Source organism: Pyrus communis, chromosome 4, assembly GCF_963583255.1.
Source record: "Pyrus communis chromosome 4, drPyrComm1.1, whole genome shotgun sequence".
NCBI classification, from domain to species: Eukaryota; Viridiplantae; Streptophyta; class Magnoliopsida; order Rosales; family Rosaceae; genus Pyrus; species Pyrus communis.
Window position 1 is genome coordinate 20,277,638 of NC_084806.1, and position 26,458 is coordinate 20,304,095.

The 26,458-nt window shown below is 38.4% G+C and overlaps 2 protein-coding genes across 3 annotated transcripts; both read right to left on the reverse strand.

The window, feature by feature from the left end:
- Positions 1–8,733: 8,733 nt before the first annotated feature.
- LOC137731150 (probable pre-mRNA-splicing factor ATP-dependent RNA helicase DEAH5) lies at positions 8,734–11,837 on the reverse strand. Its single transcript, XM_068470255.1, has one exon. The coding sequence runs from the start codon at positions 11,799–11,801 to the stop codon at positions 8,928–8,930; it is 2,874 nt and encodes a 957-aa protein (XP_068326356.1). The 5' UTR covers positions 11,802–11,837; the 3' UTR covers positions 8,734–8,927.
- An 861-nt stretch (positions 11,838–12,698) lies between these two features.
- Positions 12,699–19,499, reverse strand: LOC137730942 (lysine--tRNA ligase, cytoplasmic-like). Of its 2 annotated transcripts, none has more exons than XM_068469960.1 (17): positions 19,319–19,499; positions 19,040–19,115; positions 18,434–18,502; positions 18,162–18,324; positions 17,969–18,071; positions 16,805–16,890; positions 15,916–16,028; positions 15,770–15,832; positions 15,131–15,256; positions 14,727–15,009; positions 14,530–14,626; positions 14,282–14,441; positions 13,713–13,856; positions 13,558–13,626; positions 13,333–13,476; positions 13,168–13,219; positions 12,699–13,045 (listed from the first exon to the last, which is right to left on the reverse strand). In XM_068469960.1, the coding sequence occupies exons 1-17, from the start codon at positions 19,393–19,395 to the stop codon at positions 13,038–13,040; spliced, it is 1,833 nt and encodes a 610-aa protein (XP_068326061.1). In that variant the 5' UTR covers positions 19,396–19,499; the 3' UTR covers positions 12,699–13,037. The 2 variants fall into 2 exon arrangements, with proteins under 2 accessions (XP_068326061.1, XP_068326060.1); XM_068469959.1 differs by having other exon boundaries at positions 12,707–13,045; positions 15,910–16,028.
- Positions 19,500–26,458: the final 6,959 nt, after the last annotated feature.

The window sequence follows — 26,458 nt, forward strand, 5'->3', positions numbered from 1 at the left end:
TAAATGTAAACGACAATTAGACGGTTAAAATTTGTTGTCACGCCCCAAACCCGACGTACGTCGAGAATTGACACATGACGTCACCAAAAATCCATATCTACCATACCCCACCTCCGGGATATGGGCAAGCACAACTCAATAATCGAATCACATAGTTATTTTTCGTATGCTTTATGGCTGCATCTAACCTCCCCGTTAGACTGCCTACGTACCCTAAACAGGGATCAAGCCATTCGTAGTTCGTCATGCACAATAATTGACATATAACACAATCCGTTTAAGTCGAAAGGCATAACGTTTCTCAATCAATCAATAGAACTTGACAAGCATGAAATTTCTTGACTCAGGGTTACATAACAACCCACCTGAAAATCATGATTTCCCTTCCATCTATATATAAATCATTATGTCGCATCATAATACCGCAATTCACAACATATATCATTTCAAAGAACCAACGAAGCACAATACCATTCTCTAGCCACATTTATCAACAAGTCTAATCATAACAATAACCATGATATCCAACATAACAATCCCACATGACAATTAACATTTCCACTTCATCCATCACGTAATTCATCACGTTTTCCACATAAAATCGCATTTCATAGTGTGTAACATAGTTAAGAATTAACAAAGTACACATTATTCTCTAGAAATATTAATCAACTAAAATACTCATGATAACCACACTCATATCCCACGTCATTCCATAATCACATCAATCAATAATGTCAACCATCACATCATCAATAACACATACAACATGTTGAAATGCAAGGCTAGAGCAACACCATTCGATTGAAGACTACTTATTTGAAAGAGGGGATTTTGGACCACCCAACGGACCAAGGCACCAAAGGGGATTCCGGACCATCACTCAACGGAATCCAAACAGAACTAAATTCCAGACCACCAACCGAATTGAATAGAAGTCCAAGAAGCACAACAACGGCTCGAAGGAACAAAACATGATTCAAGTTACCTAATTCATGAAAACTCAACGAACGAAGCAATATCGAGCACAATTCCACATCACAATGGGTTATTGGTCAATTACTAGACCTCACATCTCCCAAGCAATTCAATATGCATTACATTCACATGTCACAACCATTTCCAATACCCAAGTCAATCACATTTAACTTCATCATACCAATCACTATGCTTCCAACAGTATATCTCAATCCATAGCTTGTAACATATCAAGGAATCACGAAGCACAATATTAATATTTAATTACGTTAATCAATCAGTGAGATAACAGATCATTTCACGAATTTAATTAAAGAACTCTACATAATTCCCTACTTGGGTTATGAATAAGAACATGGTGATTCTAATTTGTATTCACAAGATCCATTGTGGTTAATTCCCATTCACTTGAATCTAGGATTCTAAGATAACCTTATGAGAATGAGCAAGAGCAAGGATTCTGGACCACCACTCAACGGAATCGCAGAGTAGAAGGGATTCCGGACCATCACTCAACAGAATCCAAATCAGGATATGATTTCGGACCATCACTCAACGGAATCGCGAAGTAGAAGGGATTCCGGACCATCACTCAACAGAATCCAAACAAGGATACGATTCCGGACCATCACTCAACGGAATCGCAGAGTAGAATGTGTAACACCAATCGATAAAACAAGACATGGATCAAGTTACTCAAGGTACAAAGACTCAACAAAACGAGAATGAATAATGACACGAGGGTTGAAACATGTTTCGAAGCAACGAACCCCATAACAATGGATTAATGGTCCACTACTAGCCCTCGCATTTCATCACATCAATCCAATCATACAATACAAACCATATTTCCAATGCACAAGTCAAATCATACTTACTAAAAATAGATCAATGGCCAGAAATAAAATAACACTTCAATAGAATTCACATTAATTAACATGGGTCTATGGCGTATGCATATATAATTCACATTTCAATATGCAATTCGAATCACTTTTCCACAAATATTACCCCTCCATGAATCAAACCACATTTAATAAAAATAGATCGATGGCCAATTATAAAAGAATCACATTTTAATAGCTTAGTTTGGTTAGTAATGTGTGGTGCTTGTATTTATACTCTTGATTGTACTTTTGTGTTCCGATTAGGCTCTTCAAAGGAACAAAATTAATATTATCTAAGGAAAGTACACTGATTATGGAATCTACCACTCAAATAATATCACTCAATTAGTAGTAAAGAAGATTAGAAAGGAATCTGGAAAAGATAATAGGTGTGGCAAAAAAAAGTACTCCGCTTCTCCATAAAATCTGCAGAAAACAGCATTATTAGACCAAGTTTAGGCTCCCTTTGGAACATTTCAAACTAAACCAAATCATGTGATATTATATGGGTTTTGAAGCTTGTGTTCTGTACTTTAAAAGCATACAAAGTTTGTAGAAAACGGAGCTCTAAATTGGAAGTTATGCCAAAAGGAAAAACGGAGTCTTGAAACTGGAAACCCAATTTTCTGCTGCTGTTTGGCAGCCCACGATCCAAATTTAAACAAGGTTTTGATCAACCAAAACTCAACGAAATTGAGTGAAAACAATTGGGTTATGATCATGAGCATATGTACTTTCAACACACTAAAAATTTTCTCCAAAGGAGCACATAAAAGCCTAGAAATTAAGAGCCAAAGAAGGCTACTCGAAACTTGAGTTTTCTTTGCAAAGAAATCAATTTTCTGCAACTTACGTAACAACCCACTTCCAATTCATATAACAAATCCTAAAATACTTCCAGGTAGTCCAGAAGTCATGTATACAACATCCAAAACTAACATGACTCAAAATTAACAAGAAATTGACCTTTTGAACCAAACCCTTGGTCAAGAAATTTGATCTACACACCCAATCCGAATTACCCAACTCTAATTCATTTTGGACTAGTTCATTGAATGATAGAAACCGTAAATAGAATTAAGAACTCCAATATATCATGGCAATTACAATTCAACTTAAGAAAGTTAAATTCGAAAAATCAAGATAATGAAGTAACAAGGAATTTACCCTTCAAATCTCTGAATCCTTCCTTCACCATCACATTCTCTAACTCCTCTCTCTCTCCGAGTTTGGCCTGAAGAACGAAGGATTTTCTTCCACGGCTATGGAAGAGCCACCTCCTCCCTATTTCTTTTCCTTTCGTTGCAAAGCCAGGAAGAACGTGAAGAACATTCTCCCCCCCCCTCCTCTCCTTCGCAACTCCCTTTTTCCTTCCTCCTCTCCCTCCCCCCCCCCCCCCAGCCATCTGGTCCCTTCTCTTTTTTTTTTTTTTTTTTTTTTTCCTTCTCTCTTTGGTCCGCCCTAACCCTTACATGATTGGGCCTCTCCCTCACAAAGTGGGAAATTATTTAATTAAAAACTATAGTCTAGCAAACGATTTCAAATGTCCGTAACTATACCGTTAAAACTCGGATTTGCAAACGGTTTTTGCCTAGACATTCGTTGCTTCGAGATCTATTTGAAAACATTACTTGTGACCTCGAAAGGTCTACGGATTTTAAATAATTACTTTCCAAACTTCAAACAATTTTAATTAGTTTAATTAAAATCTAAATTCAAACAATTTAAAATAAATGGTCGAGAAATAATATTAAATCTCAATAATACAAATAAGTAGATTATAATAGTGAAATCCAGGAACGGAATTTCACATTTGTCATTAAGGTTCATGGATTATAGTATCGAGTTTTGAAGTTGACTCATTCACAAAATGTGACAGCCTGTCCCGGACTTTTCATACCATAGGGGTGAAATGACGGTTTTGCCCCTAGTATGGTTGTTTCGTTGTGTGGTTGTTTTTGGGTTTTGATTGGTTGATTTTGGACCACACACACACCCACACTCATTTATCTCTCTCTCTCTCTACCCTGTCCCGAGACCCTCTCTCTCTCCCTTTCCTATCTCCTTCGTACGGACAACACCCAAAACCCTTGGAATCTTTACGGATCGAGGAAACAAACTACATATTCGTGCTCGTGAGGTCCTTAGAAGTTAACCATACCCATTTCAGGTAAGGGAACCCTTGTTTTCACGTCGAACCCGAGAGGTGTAAATCGGTGTACTGTTCATGCACAGGTTAATTCTTGTGTTTTTGGGAATTTCAAGCTTGTAGGAAGCTTGGTGAGGTCCATAGGAGGCTCGGGGTGGTTGTTTGAAGGTTTTGGACGTCGGGATTGTGAGTTGCAGGTTTGGCCGGAGTTCGTGGTGTTTTCCCTCGAGATTCCGTTGGTTTTAGTGCTTAAAGTGGTAAGGATTTGTTCCTCTTGTTGTAAGCTTCATTTTGGTACCAATTTTGTGAAATTTGGATGAAAAAAAGAAGGAGATATCAAGTTTTGAAATTTTCCCGGTTTTCCAGCGCCGGTGACGGTGCCGGAGGTTGGCCGGAGAAGATGACGGAATATTCCTAACGGCGTTAACGGAATCAGTTAGATTTAACGGAATATTCCTGACGGCATTAACTGACGCCGTCAGTGTGCCAAGCACGTGCCTGCGCGTGGGCGGCGCGTGCGGTGTCAGAAAATTATTTTAAAAATATGGGGATGTTCATGAGGTTGAGTAGATCACGTTGGTGTATTCATACACCCCATTTGAGCATTGTATGAGAAGTTATTTCGTAATGTTGGTTATGTGCTTTAAAATTTACGTTTTTATAGTTGTTTCGCATATAGGTGAGACCTATCCCGAGGACGAGTGCGATCACTCGAGGCAAGGGGGTTACGACCCTTCTACATACCAGTGAGTGGGCTTTTGGTTTTCCGTATATACCTATATACTTGAGTTTTTCCCAGAAAGTGAAATGAAATGTTTATATGTTTTATATGCCATGCATTATGTTTGCCCGTTTAATTATGCATTATTAGTTGCATGTATATATGTTTGGTGCTGTGGATGCACAGGTAAGTACCATGTAAGTTATAGTTTATGTTTATGTTCAGTAGTGATTTGAGATGCATAGAGAGCTCATAACTTGCACCCCTGGTGTTAGTGCTCCCGCCCAGAGTTGGGTACAGTCCTTCACGTGATGTTCACCTCCCGCACCACACGCTCATCTTGGATCCAAGTTAGGTGCATAGTCATGTCGTACCGACCACTTTAGGTGGTTCTGACTCATAGGTGACCCGCGATTATTCACCCAGTCTTCACGTGATCGTAGCACTTGAGCGTACTTATTTACACCCAGTCCTGTCATACAGACCACTTTAGGTGGTTCCGACTCGTGTACAGGTGTAGTTAGTGAGTTGGAGATTTGAGCTCTAGATTCAGCCGTACAAGTCACGTTAGGTGACTCCGGTTGACATATTACATGGCATTGTTTGGCATTACCTGAGTACTTGCATCTTATTTAGAGGCAGTTGGCATGGCATATTTCTGAGCATGATTTATATATATGTATATATTATATTTTGTGGGAAGTATACAGGTTTTGCGGTGAGGGGTTAGAACTTCGTTTATGAAATGATTTTTGAAAAGTTTTGTTTTTGCCCACTCACGCTTTCTGTTTTGCGCCCCTCCAGGTTCTAGTTTGGCTAGCGCTTTTGGTGGCTCCCCAAAGGATTTTCTCGGCTTATCTGACAGATTATCACCAGTGTAGGACCACCTTCGGGTGTGTTTATTTAGTGTTGTTTCTCCCGGACTGCACTAGGTCTTCCGTGCTCTGAACTTTGTTTTTCACACTTACGCTTGCACATGTATGTTATTTACTTCGTGTATAGCTAGGTTTGTTTTTATTCGTACTTTTATTATTATTTCTTAGCTTCCGCACTGTGCACATGGTTGCGTCACTTCCACGTGATGGCCAGCATGCCCTGATCTCGGTCGGGGTGTGTCACAAAAGTTGTAGGCCATGTCATCAAGTGTTTCTATATTATATTTTTTCTTTCTATATTTTACACTTGTAAATTAATTATGAATAATTTTTTTAAGTCATTGAAAAAACACTATTCAAGAGGGTTTGAAGGGTTTCAAAAGTGCAAATGACAATCTAACCATCGCTAAAGGGTAGAATGTGTGGTCCTAAAGGTTTGCAGATTTTTTCCATTTTTACATTAATTATTATGAATTTTTATTAAATAATTACTCCCCTAAAATACTACTCAAAAGGTTTTGGAGGGTTGTAAAATCCAAACAACGATGAAACAATCGTCAAAGCATAGAGGATGCAATCACGTGTGTTTGCATATTTATTCACATTTTTCACTTGTAAATTAATTATAATGAAAATTTTATCATGCTTTGGTATTATGTAGGAAAATCAAATTATATTAAAAAAGCTCATAATAATTAATTAATAAATGTGAAAAAGAAATATGCAAATGCTCATGAAACTTATACAATATTATGTAACATCATAACACCAAGTACTGAACGATGTTACAATTTATCATCCAAAATTGGTATTTTATTATGATGACTTGTGAGACTTGTGACATGTTATGATCATCCAGATTAAACTTATCTATGAAGTCAGTCATTTAGTACGATTTAAAAATGCTAACTTGGTCTATTGTTTAAATTAGCGCGTACATCTTTACCTTTCACAAACTTTCATAACAAATAATATTTAGCCTTAAATTTCATAACGATCCACTACAAAACCAAGCTGTATAGCCTCAATTCATCACTGCTAATACAACTAACACATTCCAAATCTCACAACATTGGGATCAAAATGTCACCGTTCATCATTGTTAAATATCACTGCTACAAGTTCGTTCTTGTTGAATGCAGCCATCCAACTACTATGATCCTTCAGCGCCCAATGTTGGATTTTTGAAAGCCGAGAAACCCCTTGTTCCGAACAAAACTTTTGCTCCCTTCTGAAACGGAGCCATTTCAAAGAAACGACTTTCAGTGGAGGTGCAAGAGCATGGATACAGTATTTCTCTGCAAATATCTATTACAAAAACATGTCCTCAATATTCACCAGACAGTTGTTGCAGTGAATATTGTCTGTGTGCAGATCGAAGTCGAACCAAGAAGAAGAGAAAAAAAAAACATTATACCGAATGGACAAGATGGAAAATGAAACAAAAAATGTAAAGAAATTGAAAGACTAATAAAATAAGATTGTGACCAAAGTCTCATCACAGCAAACATACAGGATGCAATATTCGTCCACTTACCCTTCCTGTGAACAATATTGACACAATACCAGACAGGCCAAGACCACCTGCAAGCATGTAACTAGACAGAAGAAAGTTCTACATCAATTTGCACATACACCACAATTAACTACCAATTTATGCTCATACACCAAAATTGACTACAAAAATGACTGAATTCGACTTCCTCAGGCCAACTCCCTTCCTCTTCCCCTAATGCACCGCCAGCTCCCTTCCACTTCCTCAGGCTTTCCCAGAAATTTTCCCAAGTTTTACCCCTGAACTTTACCGGTATTGAGAAACACTCAAACACCCGGTTCCACCGATACACTCAGCTCATCTCCTCCGTCCGCTTTAGGTCCGCACCTTAGAAACGCCCATATCCACATAGGTACCGCCTAGGCGCTAGGCCACAATCCACTACTTGACTAGCGCCTGTTGTCTTTTAGAACATTTTGTGCACCAGATCAAGCGCTAAATTCTTCATGTAACAGGTTAATCATCACTTCTTATCTATAACTCACATCACGCATGTTACGTCATGTGAGAGATAATCAAGTGCAAATTATTACATGTATTCGATTATTTATCACTTCATCTTTGATTTATGTCTTACACCTCGTGAATCACGCTTGAGATGAATAAGATGAGATATATATAAAACTGGATGATATATTAGTCAATAGTAAGACCTAGGTAGATCCCCAGAGTATTTTATAACCCCCATTTTACCTTCTAGAGTCTCATGATTAGCAACATAAGATGGCTACAAAACAAAATGAAAATATTATGTTGTTTAACTGCGTCTGTAAAACATATTACTTGAGTAAACGCATCATAACGTATGGAGATGGAGACTGAACTTTGTCAAGAGAGAGCGACTGCGCAAGTAGAAGTAGCAGCCTCACTCATTGATAATTTGATATCATGCAGAGTCGATATATAAAACCTGCAGTTGGCAGTCGGAGAATCACTGCAGACAGTCCTTTCTGGCACTCCACGAACGAAAGATGATCGTGCACTTGTTCTGTAAAAACATAAAGTGAGAAATGTTGCTGGCACTCCACAAACGAATGATGATCGTGCACTTGTTCTGTTCAAACATAAACAGAGAAATGTTAATCACTGTAAAAATTGATGATCTTTATGAACCAGAGCAATCAAGGAACATTAATCCGAAAGTCGAGGCAAGATTATTATCAGAGCTAAGAATCAATTTTCCACTTAAGACAGACTTGTGCAAACATTCATTCAAATTGGAAATAACAGAAGCAGATTAGCACAACTAGACGCTTGTACTCAGATGTATAAAGCAAATCATATACAAGTTTTTTGATCCAGTAGAATTGTATCGCTTCCAAGATGTCCGTCTGAAAAATCATTAATACTAAAACCAAAATCCAACATAAATGTAAATAACGCTGTAGCACAAAAATCCGGTTAAACGTCAAAACACAATCTTAGAATCTCAACCTCAATGCAGCCAACTTCTGCAAACCAGCAACAACCATAATGTACTTACATATCAATGCAACAAATTGTGATTCAGCTTTAAGGTTCAGCAAGATGCGATAAGTCAACTAGTTCCACAACAAGACAGAAAGAGATAAGTAAACTAGATTGATAAATGACCGATAAGTAAGCAAATCATACATGTGTATAATCCGTGGAAAGTAAATATTGTAGCATAAAAACCCGAAGGCACAATTTTGGCAGGAATATATATCTGCATGAGGTGGTGAAATATATCTACACGAGGTGGCCGCACACAAGAGCTGTAAAATTTCTTATCTATACATAATCAAGCACGCCTTCTGCTCAGGCGCCATGAGTTGGGCTCATGATATCTGTCATACGGTGGTTCAGTACGTTCTTGATGTTTGCCGTTGCTCATCTTAGTAGGATTTGCCGCCTTAAAGAATCTTGGAACCTGCTCCATCAGCCACTTGGGTTCTATGGCACTGACCTCACGCATGTACTCCTTCGTGGTCATCACGAGCTCATTGTAGATGACCCAAGCTGGTTGTCTCTGGAAAAGAACGCTGCTCGGGTGGATATAAACTTGCTGATTATCGACTAAGGTTCTATAACCCTCCTTTGGATCCTTTCTTGCTACTCTGAAGAAGCATCCAGCAATTATTGCCTTTCTGACCATTACGACATTTCTTCCTGCACTTACAACCTCTAATTCATACTTGTCCATGACAGTAAGAAGCTGTTTCCTGATATCCCTTGCCCTGCTCAATGACCGAAACTGTAAAAAGTTCTCAGAACACCAGGGTTTAGAAAAATCCTTGGCTTTCCAAGCCTCGTAAACAGTGAGTAAAGTCAGATGGTCTCCCTCAGGCTGGAAAAACTTGGCCTTCTTTTGATCTGCTTGGCTTTGTTTTTCTCTAGGCCTGTAGAAGATATTTCCCGCCTGAAGCATGGCAATGATTGTCACAATCTCATCACTGCATCCAAGGTTCGCACTGGCAAGCAGCATTTTCGACAAAGGTGGATCCAGAGGCAACAATGCCATTCTACTACCCAATTTGGTCAGTAACCCCTCCTCATCCAAAGCTCCTAGACTTTGCAGCTGTTTCATGGCAGACTCGAGCACTTGGGATGACGGTGGATCCATAAAATCAAAAGATTTGAGATCGTGTATCCCCATTGCTTTCATCATAAGTGTAGTATGCACAAGATTTGTTCTTAGGATTTCTGGAACTGTGGTAGGAGACATCTCATTGTGAAAAGCGCTCTCAGTGTAAAGGCGGTAACATTCCCCTGCTCCTGTCCGCCCAGCGCGCCCAGCTCGTTGTTTGGCTGATGCTTGAGAAATTGGAGTTACAACCAGTAAATCAATCCCAAGCTTTGGGTTAAATACATTTTTCTTTGCAAATCCCGGATCAATTACGTAGTATATCCCATCAATGGTCAAAGAGGCTTCAGCAATATTGGTAGCAACAACCACTTTTCTCTTCCCTGAAGGAGCAGGCTTGAATATCTTTGATTGCTCTGCACTCGGTTGGGCACCATAAGCTGGTAGAATAATCAATTCTGGAGCTTCTCTACCGAGTACTTTCATCCTTTCATACAAAGACTGACAAGCAAATTGAATCTCCTCCTCACCCGTCAGGAACACAAGTATGTCACCTTCGGGTTTAGTCAAGTGAAGTTGCAGAACAGTCAATATAGCTGCATCCAAGTAATCACTTTCTGGCTGTTTCGAGTACATTAATTCTACCGGATAAGTTCTACCAGGAATCGTAAATATCTGACAATGAAAGAAATAATCTGAAAACTTCACTGCATCCAATGTGGCAGAGGTAACAATCAAGCGAAGATCAGGTCGCCTTTCAACAAGTTGCTTCAGCAATCCGAAAAGAACGTCAGTGGAGACTGTTCTTTCATGAGCTTCATCAAGGATGATCACGGAGTACTGAGACAGGTTTTTATCACTCAAAATTTCCCTTAAAAGTATCCCCTCGGTCATGTACTTGATCACAGTATCCGGTCCAGTGCAATCATCAAATCGTACAGAGTACCCAACTTCCTCCCCTAATCGACAACCAAATTCCTCAGCAACTCTCTTGGCCACAGACGTGGCTGCAACTCTTCGCGGTTGAGTGCAACCGATTTTTCCCCTTGTGGTGTAACCTGCTTCAGCAAGATATTGAGTTATCTGCGTAGTTTTACCCGAACCAGTCTCACCAATGACAACAAGAACCCGATTTGCTTTCACAGCCTGAATCAGTTCTTTCTTCAACCTGTAAACTGGTAAGCTCTGGCGCTGTTCGCAAAGAGAAAGGCTTGAACTCTGCCCAAGATCCAGGGCTCCTTCGTAAGCACGCTTGTTCCGCTCGTGTCTGTCATAACCGGAAAAGCGAGCAGCAGTAGCACCCAGAAGCTCTTGTGCAAAATGCCTCTCACCCCTTCCCGGCATAGGGTCTTCCCAAGCGCGATTCAAATCCTTTGGAGCTGCATTGAGCCTCATGTTCTCTTCCACTCTTGTTATTTCTCTACTCTCCTTTTGCAGCGCTGATCGAAGAGCTGCTGCACGACTCAATGACCCGTTGGGATTCGGCACAATCCTAACCGGTGACATATCAATCGAGTATCCACTCTGCCCTTCCAAAAGTAGTAATTGCTCCTCATCAAACTCGGTCTCATGCTCTTCTTCCCCAAAACCCTCTTCTCGAAATTGCAATTCGTGTCCATCACGCATTGCAGCACCCGAAACGCCGGAGGCAATCAGCTGCTTCATCTCCCATCTCTCCTGCTCATCCTCTTCCGAATCCGAATACCTCCTTCTACATTGGTACCCGATCCTAACATCGTCATCGTCATCCCTCTGCCTCTTGCTCCTCTGAATCCCTTCAAGTCCTTCCTCAATGGCGGCAGGGTTCTTGTTCTTGTGAGAGTGAGAGGGGTTTCCCTTTGGAGGAAGAATAGCGTGGATGATCTTCAACAAGGAACGGCTGAGATATTCCGGCATGTCCGCACCCTTTTCTTTTAAGGTTGCCTGGAAGTCGTCGACAACGTCGGAGTTGCGACCTGTCTCGGCTATGAACTCGGCCAAGACTCTGTCGGATATGCCGAGGTTAGCTTCGAGTTCAGAACAAATGTTGGAGACCAGCGAAAGGTATTGGAGCTTGTTGAACGCTGACCCTTCTTCCATGGAAACAGGCATAAGAGGTCGGTTGACCTGGAGCGCCCAGCTTTTATTTTTCCCCTATCAAACTCAAATCAAACACGAACATCCAACGTAATTACATAAAATTGTGTATTTTTTCTCAAAAAGAAAAAAAAAATAAAAAAATTGATGTGCTTGTCGATTCTCATTTTATGTTATTTTTTTATTTTTTGTCAAATGATATTTCATTATTAGAGTAAACTCCCCATAGATCCCTTGAAGTAAATTAGCTTTGATTTCCCTTCTAAATTTTTTAATTGGATAATTAAGAACTCAAACTAATTTCTTTTAACCGACTTTCCCTACTGTAAATTTTTTATTCATTTCATCCAAATTTCTGTTAAATAGAAGCATGTGCACATATGAGGGTAGTTCAATCGCTTTGTTCTTTAAAATAATTGAAAACTCTAGATTTCTAAAATGTCGACCTATGCAAAATCTATGTTATTTTATAGCTTTTATATTTGAAGGTCTAGCCAGCTGACCATTTTTTCCTCAAAAGAGTCATTTAACATTAATTTAGATAAAATCTATAAAAAACTAATGGTAAGGAAAAATCGACCAAAAAAATAGTTTGTCCTTGATTTTGCAATTAAAAAGTTTTGAGGGGAAATAAGCAGTTTACCCTCATTATTAGGATGTGGTAGAAAATGAGGATGTGAGAGATGTAGGGTTAAAGACTAGACCGTATCGCCCAAATTTTTACTACGAATTCGTTATCCTTGACAGACTTTACCTATGAAATAAAGTTTTTCTTTATTTTTAATGAAAAATAACAAATAAAGGTGTAGTGAATAGTACCAGAAAAAGGTAAAAATGTGATTTTTCGTTAAAAATAAACAATACCGAAAGTGTTTCGTTAAAACTCCCATGAAATAATGATAGCAAATGAAGGAACCAAACCAACAGATGATGGTAAGAGTAAAAAAAAACATATGGGGCAAATGTGATCGATGAAACTATTGTACGTGACGAGACGAGAGCAACTTTTTGCTTTTAAGTCGTAACAAATACTCATTCAAAAGAAACTAACAAATACTCATTTAAGTCGTAATAAATATTAGTCGCATTTACTAATGAATGGTCGGACAGTTATAGATCTACCCAAAAACACTTAAGATATGACAGTAAAAATCAAACCAAAAAGGTACACCAGGGCATTGATAAGACCACCGCTTCGAGTCCGATGAATGCCACAAAAATCGATTGATGCGTCCCAATAATCTCAGGCGCCTAAATGGCTGAACAATGTCAAAAGAACAACAGTTAGAGATCCAAATGTGCTTACACAAAACGCACAAACAATACACAAGAAGGTTTTATAAATTTATTCGAGGAAAGTTATTTCAAAAGTAGTTAGTACCTTTAGCAGAAGGCTCATCCTGTGGTTTCATGGCCGGGAAGAGTAGAACTTCCTGTCCAACCACAAACAATACGCAGTGAGAAACTGCTCACACGTAACAAATACAAGATGAGAGAGAGAGAGAGAGAGAGAGAGAGAGAGAGACACACACACACACACACAAACCTTAATATTCTGTGAATCAGTTAGCCACATACAGAGCCGGTCAACGCCCAAACCCCAACCACCAGTTGGAGGTAACCCATACTCAAGAGCTCTGCAAAATGTTTCGTCCAGAGCCATTGCTTCATCATCACCTGATTGTCGGTCCTGAACTCAAATCCATATATCATTAGAAAACTTTCCAAACAGTTTTCAGTAAGATACCATAACTAAACAATTAAGTGATACCTTGAGTTGATCAGCAAATCGTTGGCGTTGTACCACAGGATCATTCAATTCTGTGTATGCATTGGCAAGCTGGAAAGCAAATGAAAATAGTTTAATGACAAAGAAAAAGGTAGTCAATGAAGAAATCATTCAAATCTTCAAGTTGGTAAGCATACTTCATGCTTGTTGACAAACAATTCAAAACGTTCAGTCAGCCCAGGTTTCGATCGATGCCACTTTGCTAAAGGACTCATTATCTCAGGATGGTTAATGATGAACGCGGGATTTACACACGTCTCTTCCAAAAAGTGCCCCACAAGCTGCAAAAATAGAAAATGAACCAAAAAGTAAAAACTGATGATCAAGTCATTTTCCATACCCATCACACATTAAGATTCCAAGCAAATGACTAGGTTTTTTCTTAACTGACAAATGGAAAGAAAATATATAGACATCTATAAGACCTTTTGATAATTCGCCAAGCAATAACTGACAAATGCAAACAAACCCCAGAGCAGAACAGATGCAATGACGCAAAGAGTCATGGGAGTTTTTATGAACAAAAAAATGTCATATCAGAAAATATTATAACTGAAAATTGTCATCAACACCAGAGATTTGAGAAAAGCATAACATTGCATTGATTACAATGCCAGTCCCTGCCATAACATAAAACCAGAGGTAGTATCCTGATTCATGTACTTGATTTTAAAGAATATATGGGAGGAAGAAGAAAATGAGTTACCTTGTCCAACAAACGAGTTGTTGTTTCAGGAGGGGAACATTTGATATCAAATTTCTTGCACGCATCCTTAAGATATTGGTTAGCTTCTGCACTGGAGAGATTCTCTGGATTTATGTTGAGACCTGCAATCTTATTTAATTCCTCAACCATGTCGATCCTTCTGCAGCAGTAACAGTTAAAACCACCAGATAAGTTTTTTAAAACATGTTTAAGCTGTAACATGCATGACCAAAATACAGTTTACAGACCTGAAAGGAGGAGTAAAGTCAATCTCAATTGGATCCTTGTCGAGCCCATTCGAATGATACTTGATTTTATATCCACCAGTTAGTTCCTTGACCATGCCTATTTTAGACTTAATATATTAGCAAACAAATCCAAGTACTCTCAACAAGGAAAGGGATAAGGTAATCTATCTTCAAGACATGCATCATTTGAGCCATACCACTCAACATTTCCTCAGTCAGCGTCATCAAGTCACTGTAGTCTGCATAAGCCATATAGAATTCACAGGTAGTGAACTCAGGATTATGAGTCAAATCAATGCCCTCATTTCTAAATTGTTTTCCAATCTCATAAACACGATCCAGGCCACCAACAACTAGCTGCTTGAGATAGAGTTCAGGTGCAATGCGCATGAAAAGCTTCATGTCAAGTTCATTGTGATAAGTCACAAAAGGACGGGCAGCCGCTCCACCAGCAATCATATTCATCATAGGAGTTTCGACCTGAGGGTGGGAGAATGTAGAAGCAAATGACAGATAGGAAAGACGCCAAAACGTAAGAGACTACCAACAAACAAACATGAAGATGCCCTGAATACAAAAGGCAACCTGAAGAAAGACAAACCTCTAAGAAGTCCAGATTGTCCAGGAACCTTCTAATATACTGAATGACCTTAAATCTGGTCTTGAATATTTGTCGAACCTCATTAGTCAATATTAGATCCAAATAACGTTGACGATAGCGAGTTTCCTACCAAGAAAGACAATTAACATGTAAAACAATAGAAAATGAACCACATAAAATCTTGAGAATATAAAGGGAATAATGTAGTATGACTATTTACATTTAAAAAAAAATAGTAATAACCAACTCAAAAATTGATCAAACAAAACAGAAACAAGGAAAAAGGGTGGAACAAGACAATAGAGTAGACAACCAAAAACCTAATAGAGAAACGGGGGTACAAAGTTGATCTGGTAATTAACTCCAACACTTCAAAAAACTAAGTATGTCTACATGATTAAACTTTCAAAACAAAGGTCAATACCTAAAGGACCAGAAATATATTTTCCTGAGTTTATAAAAAGAAATACATCAAGTTGCTGTAGCATAAGATTTATAAACAGAAATCAATAATGCAAAAACAAGAACGCGTGTTTTAGATAGATATAAATCATTAGTAATTCCAACCCAAAACTTTAATCTTAGTGTGTTCAAAGCTTAGCAAAAAATAATTGTAAACGTATTTTTTTCAATTGATACCTGGTCTTTTAAAATGTATGCTTCAGGATTCCTGGGACTTCCTGGGATCCATCGATCAGTTTTCTGCAGAAGTGTACGTAGTCGTGTCATGAAAAGAGCCCAGGCAGCATAAACAAAGTCAAGACACAATAATTGCTCACCTTTACATTAGCACTATCAGAAGCAGGACCAGGTTTCTGCCTTGGCATCATATGAAGACAATGTGATAACACTATAAATGATCTTGGGAAAATGCTCAACTCCCCCCTCTTAGTCTTTCCTGTGAGATAAAAAAAGATAAACAAAACAGAAGACTGTATAATTCAGAACAACTAAAAGGATCATAATCCGAAACAATGCAAAATCCAGCAGATCATGCATCATTAGATGCCTAAGGACATGTTACATCAAAAGGCCCCATTGAATTAGGGAGAAACCACAAAAGCTAAAAAGCAGATGTTCTAAGTTGATAATGGCAGAAAGGTCAGAACGATGTCATGCACATGACCGGCCTATACTGACAAAATGAATTTTCGGGACCCTAAAATTAAAGCCTCAGTCAACTAGACTGGAGAGCAGGAAAGCCAAACTTTTTATAACATTAAGAGAGTGAGATAACTTGAAAGTTGTTTTGCATGAAATTTTCATTAGATCCACAACCAGTCAGACAAATAGAAAATCCACAATGTGTGCAAGCACAAGAATCTTGTAACTCTGGCTTATGAGTATGAGATTAAAGAAAATCTGCAATATAATATGGCAAAAATGCAAAGACTAGGAACCCAGCAACCTTGTAATTTTTTTCGCTTTCATTGTAGCTTTTGAACCTTCTCCCTTATCATTTTTTTAACCAACAAACGTTTTCAAAACACACAAACATGGAAATGGCTAATCGAATTGATCAATAATCTACAAAACATAAAGCAACTAAATCCTTCCACTGATTGACCACACAGTGCATACCAATTCAGCAGTCTGTTTTTCTTATAATCATATCATTCAAAAATAAATAACCATAACTAACATGTAAAGGGTAAATAAACAGCTAATACAAACCTGGAAACCCAGTAATACCGACAATATCACCACGCTTAACACTAGAATGGAACTTGGAAAATTCAGATTCATCCAACTCTGATTTTCTGCATGAAAAACAAAGTCCTTGTAAAATTGACAAACTAAATAAACCCAAGAAAGGGGATGTACTACTATAACTCAACCACATCTAATGAGAAGCAAAAAGCTTGCATCTACCTAAGCAGGGATAAATCCAGAATTTCCATGGGAATCGCCATCCAGCAATCCTTTAAGACAATAATCAGATTTCTAATTTATGCAAGACTAATTTCACTATATCATGTGATCACAGAATTTCAATTTCATAGAATTGGGAAATTAGCTGGAAGACGACTAGAAGAGAAAGGATGGATAGAATCAGTGGCTATTATTTGCACACAAAAATAAGTATTTGACATAAAATGCAATGGCAGAAAAAGTGGCTTATTACATTGTCCTAGCTACTACATTTTGATGTAAAATGCAATGGCAGAAAAAGTGGCTTATTACATTGTCCTAGCTACTACATTTTGATGTATTATATTCATTTAACACATGAAAAGAAACACAGAATTAGAAATGAAGATAGTAAGCCACACAAGTTCTTTATTGACCAAACTACCAAATGTCCAACAACACTTGATAGAGTATAATCAACAAACCATCACTTTTTTGTAGCCAAGTTAAATTTTCCACATAGTAATGACAAAGCTGAAACAAGTTTACCATTTCTTTCATTTCTTACAGAACTACAAAACAAGATACTGGGGAAAAAAAGAGAGAAGAATAAGAAGATAGTAAATATTCAATGTGGTCGTAACTAAAAGAGTGTAATTGGACAACAACACAAACATAAAACTGTCTTAAAATTGACATTCATCCTTCTGCATTGAAATTCTTTATTTTTCATTAAGTTTAATCTCGCATAATATTGTCTTAAAAAGAACATTCATCCTGTTGCTAATTAATCAATTAGTTATTGAACAGCATCAGATAGTTTGTAGTTTTTAGTCCTTCTGAGTTCTAACAAAGAGAATTAAAAAACACACTGGCCTCCAACTAAGTGAGCATATTTCCCAATAGGGAATTAAACCACACTTCAACAAAAAGAGGAAAAGAACTGTTAGAAATGCACAAAGAATAGGAGCTAGAACAGTTTTATACCTTAAATCAGCCATGACTTGGACCTTCTCACCATCAGGTCCTCCACCATGTAAGTCATAAAAGAAAAGTTTTGAGCTAGACGATCTTTTACTCATGATTCGCCCTTGCATAGGAGTAAATTATTCAAATCAGCCAAACTAAAATGAAAGTGACAGATGATACCATATAAATATTAGCCCGTAAATTTATATACCAGCCAATGAAACACTGATATCCTCAAGATGCTCCCCATCGCTTAAGCCTGCATACTTCTCTACACATTCACGCACGGTGATTGAACAAGAGAATTTGTGAGGATATGGATTTTTATCTGCCTTCTGGGTAGCAAGATGCTTCAGTCTGTTTTCATAGTATTGCTGCAAAAGAACAAATAGTCATGATGCTCAGGTCATAGTTAGGTAAGATTTGAATTCACACCACAGATTTAGATGGAAAAACTATATTACAACACAAATTAGAAAGTACCGTTGGATCCATTTCGTCATCTTCAGTTGCTACATCTTTCTTAACTTGCGAGCTCGCCACGGCAGCAGCCTGCAAGATAATATCAAATTTATTTCATATAAAGATTCCCTAATCAAATACGGTAAGCACTTTCCTAGACAATAAGCAATTACACACTATCATTCAAGTGTATCCAGATTTCAAGTGACAATTTAGTACCAATTCACACTAAACATATTGCTTTTATGGATCAACAAAACACCAAATATATTTGGGTTAATGAGAAACCAAAACTTATATAGGCAACAAACGTATCAGATTGATTAGCATAGCATTAATACAAATTCGTGAAAAAAGTGAAAAAAACATTATGATGTATCATGACTTTGCGGTATCAACTCATTTCCAGGGTCAAAATTTGATTTTATAAAACAAATTAATAACCAAAATATACTGAATAAACGCAAAAAACACTACTTGCGTAAAACTAGATAAAATACTTAGTCAAATTCGGATAAGAAAACTGATTACGATGTTCACGCCCATTATCTATCAATATACGTGACGGAACCTGCCATCACTCGATAACCAAAGAAAGAAATAACAGCATTGTAAGACAATAGGTACCTGCTTGGTCTTCTCCTCCTCTTTCCGGCGCCTTTCTTCTTCCCTTTGCTTGTTCTTCAACTCCTTCTTCCGTGCACTGTAAGCACCCCACACAAAATTCAACACAATCAAAACCAAAAAATAAAAATTAACAGCTTTCGCAGCTAAAACACAAAAACCATTTGGACTAAAAACAAAATAAGAAATAAACATAGCCGGAATTGGACTGGACATCTTTAATCGGTTCACACACAATCTTTTATTTTCCCAGGAACCAAACAGGGGTTAATCGGGACGTACTTTTTGCTCATAGCTCCTTCCGATTCCAATGTCAAATCTGCGACCGCTTTCGCCATTTTTTCGGGTGTGCCTGCCATTGTAGCGATTCAGTACTAGAGCGGAGACCGTTGAGTGAGAGGAGGCTTTTCTGGGGTTTTCGTGTTGCAATGGATGGGAGCTAGCTAGGGTTTGCAAATGGGTATTAAAACATTTGAATCCATTATATGGGCCGGTCGGGTCGGGATAAGGTCGGGTCTGTGATGGGTCAGTGTCAATACTTTCTTTTATATTGGGTCAATGATGCACTGATTTTTCCTTCCCTCTTTCCGAACTTGCCGTCCAAGTTTCACTTTTGAATATTTTGTTTTTTACATTATCTTCAAAGGGAATGTCAAAATTGTCACATAAGCATACAACAGTCAAAAATAGCAATAAACTCTCTTCAAACGAGCCTTCATTTTCTTAAGTGACGTTGAGTCATTTAAAGGCAAAGCCTTTTGCAATCAAATTTGACAGCATATGTCAAATTTATTAAATGATATTTTAATAAATTAATATAATAAATGTTGTTATATTTTTGAAATATTTGATTGGTTGTTTTAATCAATGGACTCCACAAAAAGATAAAAAATTTATTAAGTGACATTATTATTTGACATATCGGGTGGAGCAAAATATTGTACAAAATGTCAAATTACCACATAAGTTATCAACTATCATTTTGATATTTAAAATTTGACATCTTTTTTGGAGATACTCTTAGGTGAACCTTTTGATCAAGGTTGGAAAAGATGTTGTACACTAGTTAGGTAGCGAGTTGGACTTGTATTGAGAATTTGAAAAAGTTAAAACTTAAAACTTAAGCTATCATGACATTGCCATCATCACAATCTAATACAGCAAAAAAAAGAAAAACCCAAAACTAGAAAACCAAATTCGAAAGTTTACTAATTCATATATGGGTTCTTTTTTAATAAGGAAAACTAATGAAAAAGGTTTAAAAACTTCGAGTTTTAATGAAAATGACAAAAAGGTATTGTAAGTGAATAGTAGCAGGATTGACTTTTTAGAGTGTGATTTTTCGTTAAAATGAATAATACCGGGAGCTTTTTTTAAAGCTCCCTTTATAATAAGTTACCCAAAACACCCTTTAACTTAATTAAAAAAATTAAAAACAATGGAACCGTGTAACAACTAGTCTCTAATTTTACGATTTTATTAATTTTAAAGTAGTGAATGGATGAAAATACCCTTAGATGCGAGATTGTTGACTTTCATTGACCATCATTTCGCAATGCGTATGAGCTATTATTTTACCCTAACCTCGAAGTACTCGACGGTACGAACGCGTAGATACAGACGGAATCAAATTTGGAGTTACGATAAAGATCTTACGGAACTTTGAATCCGAAAAATATTTTTGAGAAAATTACTATTTTATATTTTATATTTTTATATTAGGGTAAATGACAAAAAAACTACCTCAACTATTGGTCTGACGACACTTTCATACCTCATTTTTTTTTTTTAAATGACAATGTTTACCTCATCTTATGAATTTGTGCCAATGTCAAACCTTCATTAGTTTTTCTATTACTTTTTATGTTAAATGCTAACGTGGTTAGAGGCAGGACCCACTCACTAATCCAATTGGATTAAAAATAATTAAATTTCAAAAATTAAAAATAATTAAAAATAAAAAAACTAAACAAATAGAAAATGCCTAGGGATGCGGGCATTCCTTTCTTCCACCCGCACCAACCCTTCTCTCTCTCTCTTCTCTTTATCTTCTCTCGCATCTCTCTCCCATTCTAACTCCCTCTTCTCTCTGCAACCACCGGCACCGACCAACCCTTCTCTCTCTCTTCTCTTTATCTTCTCCTGCATCTCTCTCCCACTCTAAATCCCTCTTCTCTCTGCAACCAACGGCACCAAGGAGGAGAGTAGCAGAGAGAGGGAAGAGAAGAAGGGTCTGAATGCGAAGAGAGCGGAGGTGGAAAGGAGAGGAGTGTAACAACCCGTCCCCAATTAGTATGATTTTTATAGTTTTAAAAAGTGAATTTATGAAAATGCCCTTCAAGGCAAAGTGTTGACTTTTGTTGACTACCATGTCGTGTCACGTAAGGTTCATTTTCTTGGCGTATACTTGTAGTACTCATTGCTACGGACATGTGGGGCATAAACGGATTGTGATTTGGAGTTATAACGAATGAGATATTAACGTTTAAAGTCAGGGCATTTTAGTAAATTAATTATTTCTAGAAAGCTCCAGATTTTTGGAGCTTAATCTGGAGAGCCACGTGTGTGGCCCTAATTAAAAGAAAGAAAAGATGGGCGGTGGAGATGGAGTATAAAGGAGAGAAATGAGGAAGGAACCAGACTAATCAGGAAAGGAGAGATGATAGGGTGACCAATCAGAGAAGAGAGAAAGGAGGGAATGGAGGGAGGAGAAGAAGGAGGGGAACCAAATCGGTTCCCCTTGACCCGACAACCTTACTTGACCCGGTTGGTTTTTCCGGCGTAATTCATCAAATTTCCGATGAATTGAGAGAATCTACGCTCACTAATCATCATTATGTTACTCCCTCTTCGGTTTTCCACCTAAATTCGAGAGGAATTGGCCTTGTTTCCCAATGAACTTGCATCGAGGGTGTCTCGAGTCATGGCAACAGAACCCTTCGTTTTTGTATGCCCTTCCGTCGACCACTACAATCCTCCAGCTTCTCTTGAGCCCGGTAACAAGACCCAAATAAGATTTGGGACGTCGAAGCACCAGAAAGGAAGAATCGAGGTTCACCCATTTTAGGAATTCGGTGGGTTTTCGTGAAATTAGGGCATTTCCCGGCCAAATTGGCCTTAGTCAAAGGTATGGAAGTTGTTCTAATCACTAAGATCTTCATTTCAGTGAAGTTTGAGAGTTTTTAGAAATAGTTGAATTTTTCGGCGAGTCGGGGCAGCCAACTGCCACCTGTGGCGGTGCGTGCGGCGGCGTGTGGGCCGAAACGTCCCCTGACCTTTCGAGGCTAAATTTGAATACACTAATTCCATTGGTGAAGTCTGATTGAGGAATTTCCGTCATTTGAATGTAGTTTCATTAAGGTCTGCGCTTGATTATTATAGGAATCGATGATCCGACCATTGGATCGTCACCAAACTTTGATACACTATAATATGTAATATTTGAAGATGTTAGAAACTTACGGATCGGAAATCCGATGTGCGGATCTTCTCAAATAGGATATGTAAGTTATATGTTAGATTGATAAGAATTCTAAGACATGATTTGATAATTGTTCTAGGCGCCAATCGTTCGTGACGCCTTGATGTTTGTGCTAGGGAGTTGTAAAGCGGACTCCAGGTGAGTGGGCTTTTGGTTTTCTATATATACGTATATATGTTTTTCATTTTCCCATAAATGGTTTTAAATGGAATTACGTTTTTAAGTGCCATGTCATGCTTGCATTTCATTTTATTATATGCATTGGTATGTATATGCATACTATTGTATGACGCTGCAGAGGCCAGGTAAGTTTCAGGTGAGTACTGTATGATGTTAATGGTTGCATTGGTTATGGTTATACGTAGAGGCATGTAGAGTTCATTATCCTGCACCCCAGTGTTAATGCTCCCGCCCGTGGCCAAGGCACAATCCTTCACGTGATGTTCACCCCCCACACCGCACGCTTACCTTGGATCCAAGTTTGGTGCACAGCCCTGTCGTTCAGACCACAATAAGTGGTTCCGACTCGTGGGTGACCCGCGATTATTACTTGAGCGTACTTATTTACACCCATCCCTGTCGTACAGACCACAATATGTGGTTCCAACTCTTGTGCAGGCATATTTAATGAGCTATAGGTTCAGCCATATAGGTCATGTTAGGTGACTCCAGCTAGCATATCATTTTACATTGATTTATTTCACCTGACTTACTTATTTCATTACTGAGATACTTAACATAGCATATACTCGGTTTTCACTACTCTTGAGCATGATTTCTATATAAGTATGTATTATTATTTTTTGGGAAATTATACTGGTTTTACGGAAAGGGGTTATACAAGTTTTACGGATCGAAAATCCGATGTACGGATCTTCCCGAATAGGATTTATAAGTTATATGTTATATTGATAAGAATTCTAAGACATGATTTGATAATTGTTCTAGGCACCGATTGTTCGTGACGCCTTGATGTTTGTGCTAGGGAGTTGTAGCGTGGACTCCAGGTGAGTGGGCTTTTGGTTTTCTATATATACGTATATATGTTTTTTATTTTCCCAGAAATGGTTTTAAATGGAATTACATTTTTAAGTGTCATGTCATGCTTGCATTTCATTTTATTATATGCATTGGTATGTATATGAATACTATTATATGACGCTGCGGAGGCTAGGTAAGTTTCAGGTAAGTACTGTATGATGTTAGTGGTTGCATTGGTTATGGCTATACGTAAAGGCATGTAGAGCTCATTATCCTGCACCTCGGTGTTAGTGCTCCCACTCGTGGCCAAGGCACAATCCTTCACGTGATGTTCACCCCCCCCGCACCGCACGCTTACCTTGGATCCAAGTTTGGTGCACAACCCTGTTGTATAGACCACAATAGGTGGTTCTGACTCGTGGGTGACCCGCGATTATTCACACCTTCACGTGATCATAGCACTTGAGCGTACTTATTTACACTCAACCTTGTCGTACAGACCACAATAGGTGGTTCTGACTCGTGTGCAGGCATATTTAATGAGCTATAGGTTCAGCCGTACATGTCACGTTAGGTGACTCCGGCTGGCATATTATTTTACATTGATTTATTTCACCTGACTTACTTATTTCATTGCTGAGATACTTGACATGGCATATACTCGATTTTCACTAATCTTGAGCATGATTTCTATATACGTATGTATTATTATTTTCTGAGAAATTATATGGGTTTTACGGTGAGGGGTTATAATGTTTTCAAAATGTTTTTATTAAAAACTTTATCTTCAGGGCCACTTAACCTTGTTTTTGCGCCCCTCCAGGTTTTAGCTGTTGAAAGTTCGTATCGACGAGGATTTGTGGCAAATCTCAGTATAGGTGGCTACCTCTGAGGGTATGATCCTTACCCACACTACTGTACCTTACTTGTGCTACGACGTTGCGTGTGAAATGGGTTCATTCCCGCTCACAGCGCACTCTTGTCTTTAGGCACTTTTAGATTTAAATTTATTCACATTTTCCTCATCATTATACTTTATGGCTTCTTCACCTTCTAGGTGTCGGCTAGCATAGCTCGATTCGGAGTCCTAGTGGACCTTCTGGGTCGGGTTGTGTCAAGGAGGGTCTTGACGGTCGAGAGGACGAGAAAGGTCGGAGGAGGGACTGGGTGGAGAAAAGGTAGGAGGGTGATGGGTGTGTGGAAGGGGAAGAAAATCTGGGTGTGGGTTTGGTATTTTTGTTTTTTTATTTTTTTTTTGGTGTGGGTTCTAGGTGTCGGCTTGAATTTTTTTTGTTTGTTCAGTGGGGTGGTGAAGATGGACGAAGAAATGCGGCGATGGGGTGGTGAAGGAAGGTTTGGTATGGAGGGACTAGAGGAGGGATAGGTTGAGTTGGGGGCACGGGGAAGGGTTTGGTGGATGTCAAAGAGAAAAAGAAAAAGGGTTGGTGCGGGTGGAAGGGAAGGTCGGATCTCGTAGGCCCTTTTTTTTTTTTTTTAGTTTTTTTTTTTAATTTTTTTTAATTTTTGAATATTTAATTATTAAAAATAATGTATTTTATAATTTTTTTAATCCAGTTGGATTAGTGAGTGGGTCATGTCTTTGGCCATGTCATCATTTAACAGAAAAACTGACGAATGTCTGACATTGGCACAAATTCGTAAGATGATGTATGACATTGTCATTTTTAAAAATGAGGTATGAAAGTATCGTCAGACCAATAATTGATGTAATTTTTTGTAATATACCTTTTATATTATTATTTTAATATTTATGATTTGATATTTTAAATATTTTAATAATTTATTTTTGGCTGTGGGGCCCACACATCTCAAAACTCTCCACTTTTTCCCTACCATGTGTCTTTCATCCCTTTTCCCTCAATCTCTCTCGTCCCTTTAATCTCTCTCAGCTCTTTGTTACCCTCTCACTCACCCTCCCTCTCTAAGAACCACAACATACCACCACCGCCACACCATCACCACTCTGGCAAGCACCATCACAAACCCCACCTGACCACCTACGTCATGAACTTTGAACCCTGGACTAGACACCCTCTCTCCCCTTTCTCTGCACAGTGGCGCTGCCATTGTTCACAAAAATTCCTCTGGCGAATGTAAGTCTCAAAAACCCCCATGATCTTCGTAGATAGAGTTTATGAGTACGATTAAGATGTTTTTTAGATGTTCTAGTGTTGTTTGGACGCAGAAATACCTTAGGGAAGCTTCCCCAGTTTTCTGGTGAAGAACCCGTGTGTTTGAAGGCTATTGCCGGCCAACTTCGACCACAACTCAGCCTCTTTTTGGTATGAATCTCTTCTCTTCACTTGAAGCTTCATTTCCATAGGTAGAACGTCAATTTTGGTTAAGAATCGAGCTCGAACGGAGCTCAGGAAGTTTCTCGACCAAACTTAGCCCAGTCTGGCCTTCTTCTTCATTGGGTTCGGCCGACCCATGAGCCCAAACAGGTCAACCCGACCTGGGAGGGAAAAAAAGGGCCTAAGCCCAAACCTGGCCCAAGCCCAACCCAATTCCGAAGTGGGCTCATAATACTGTTGGAATATTCCCTAGAATATTCCTAAAATATTCCTAGAATTTTCAAAATTTTCTCGGAAACCTTCCTAGGTTAATTTTGATGCCACGAGTCTGTTTTTGACATCCATTTAGTGAAATTTTGAAGTTTTAATGTAGTTGACTGGCTTGGTGTTTTTGACATCCATTTAGTGAAATTTTGAAGTTTTAATGTAGTTGACTGGCTTGGCGTCTCGGTTAATTTTTTGAGTTTACCATTGACTTTCCCGTTGACTTTTTACAAAATTTGCCCCGAACCCCCCTTAGGGTAATTCGACTCCTGATTCCAAATCCGCCCTCTATTTTTCCAAATTCAATCATTTTAGTACGATTTTACTAATTGTTCCCTTTATGTGCTCAGGTGCATTTGTTAGTGGCGATCCCATCCTCCC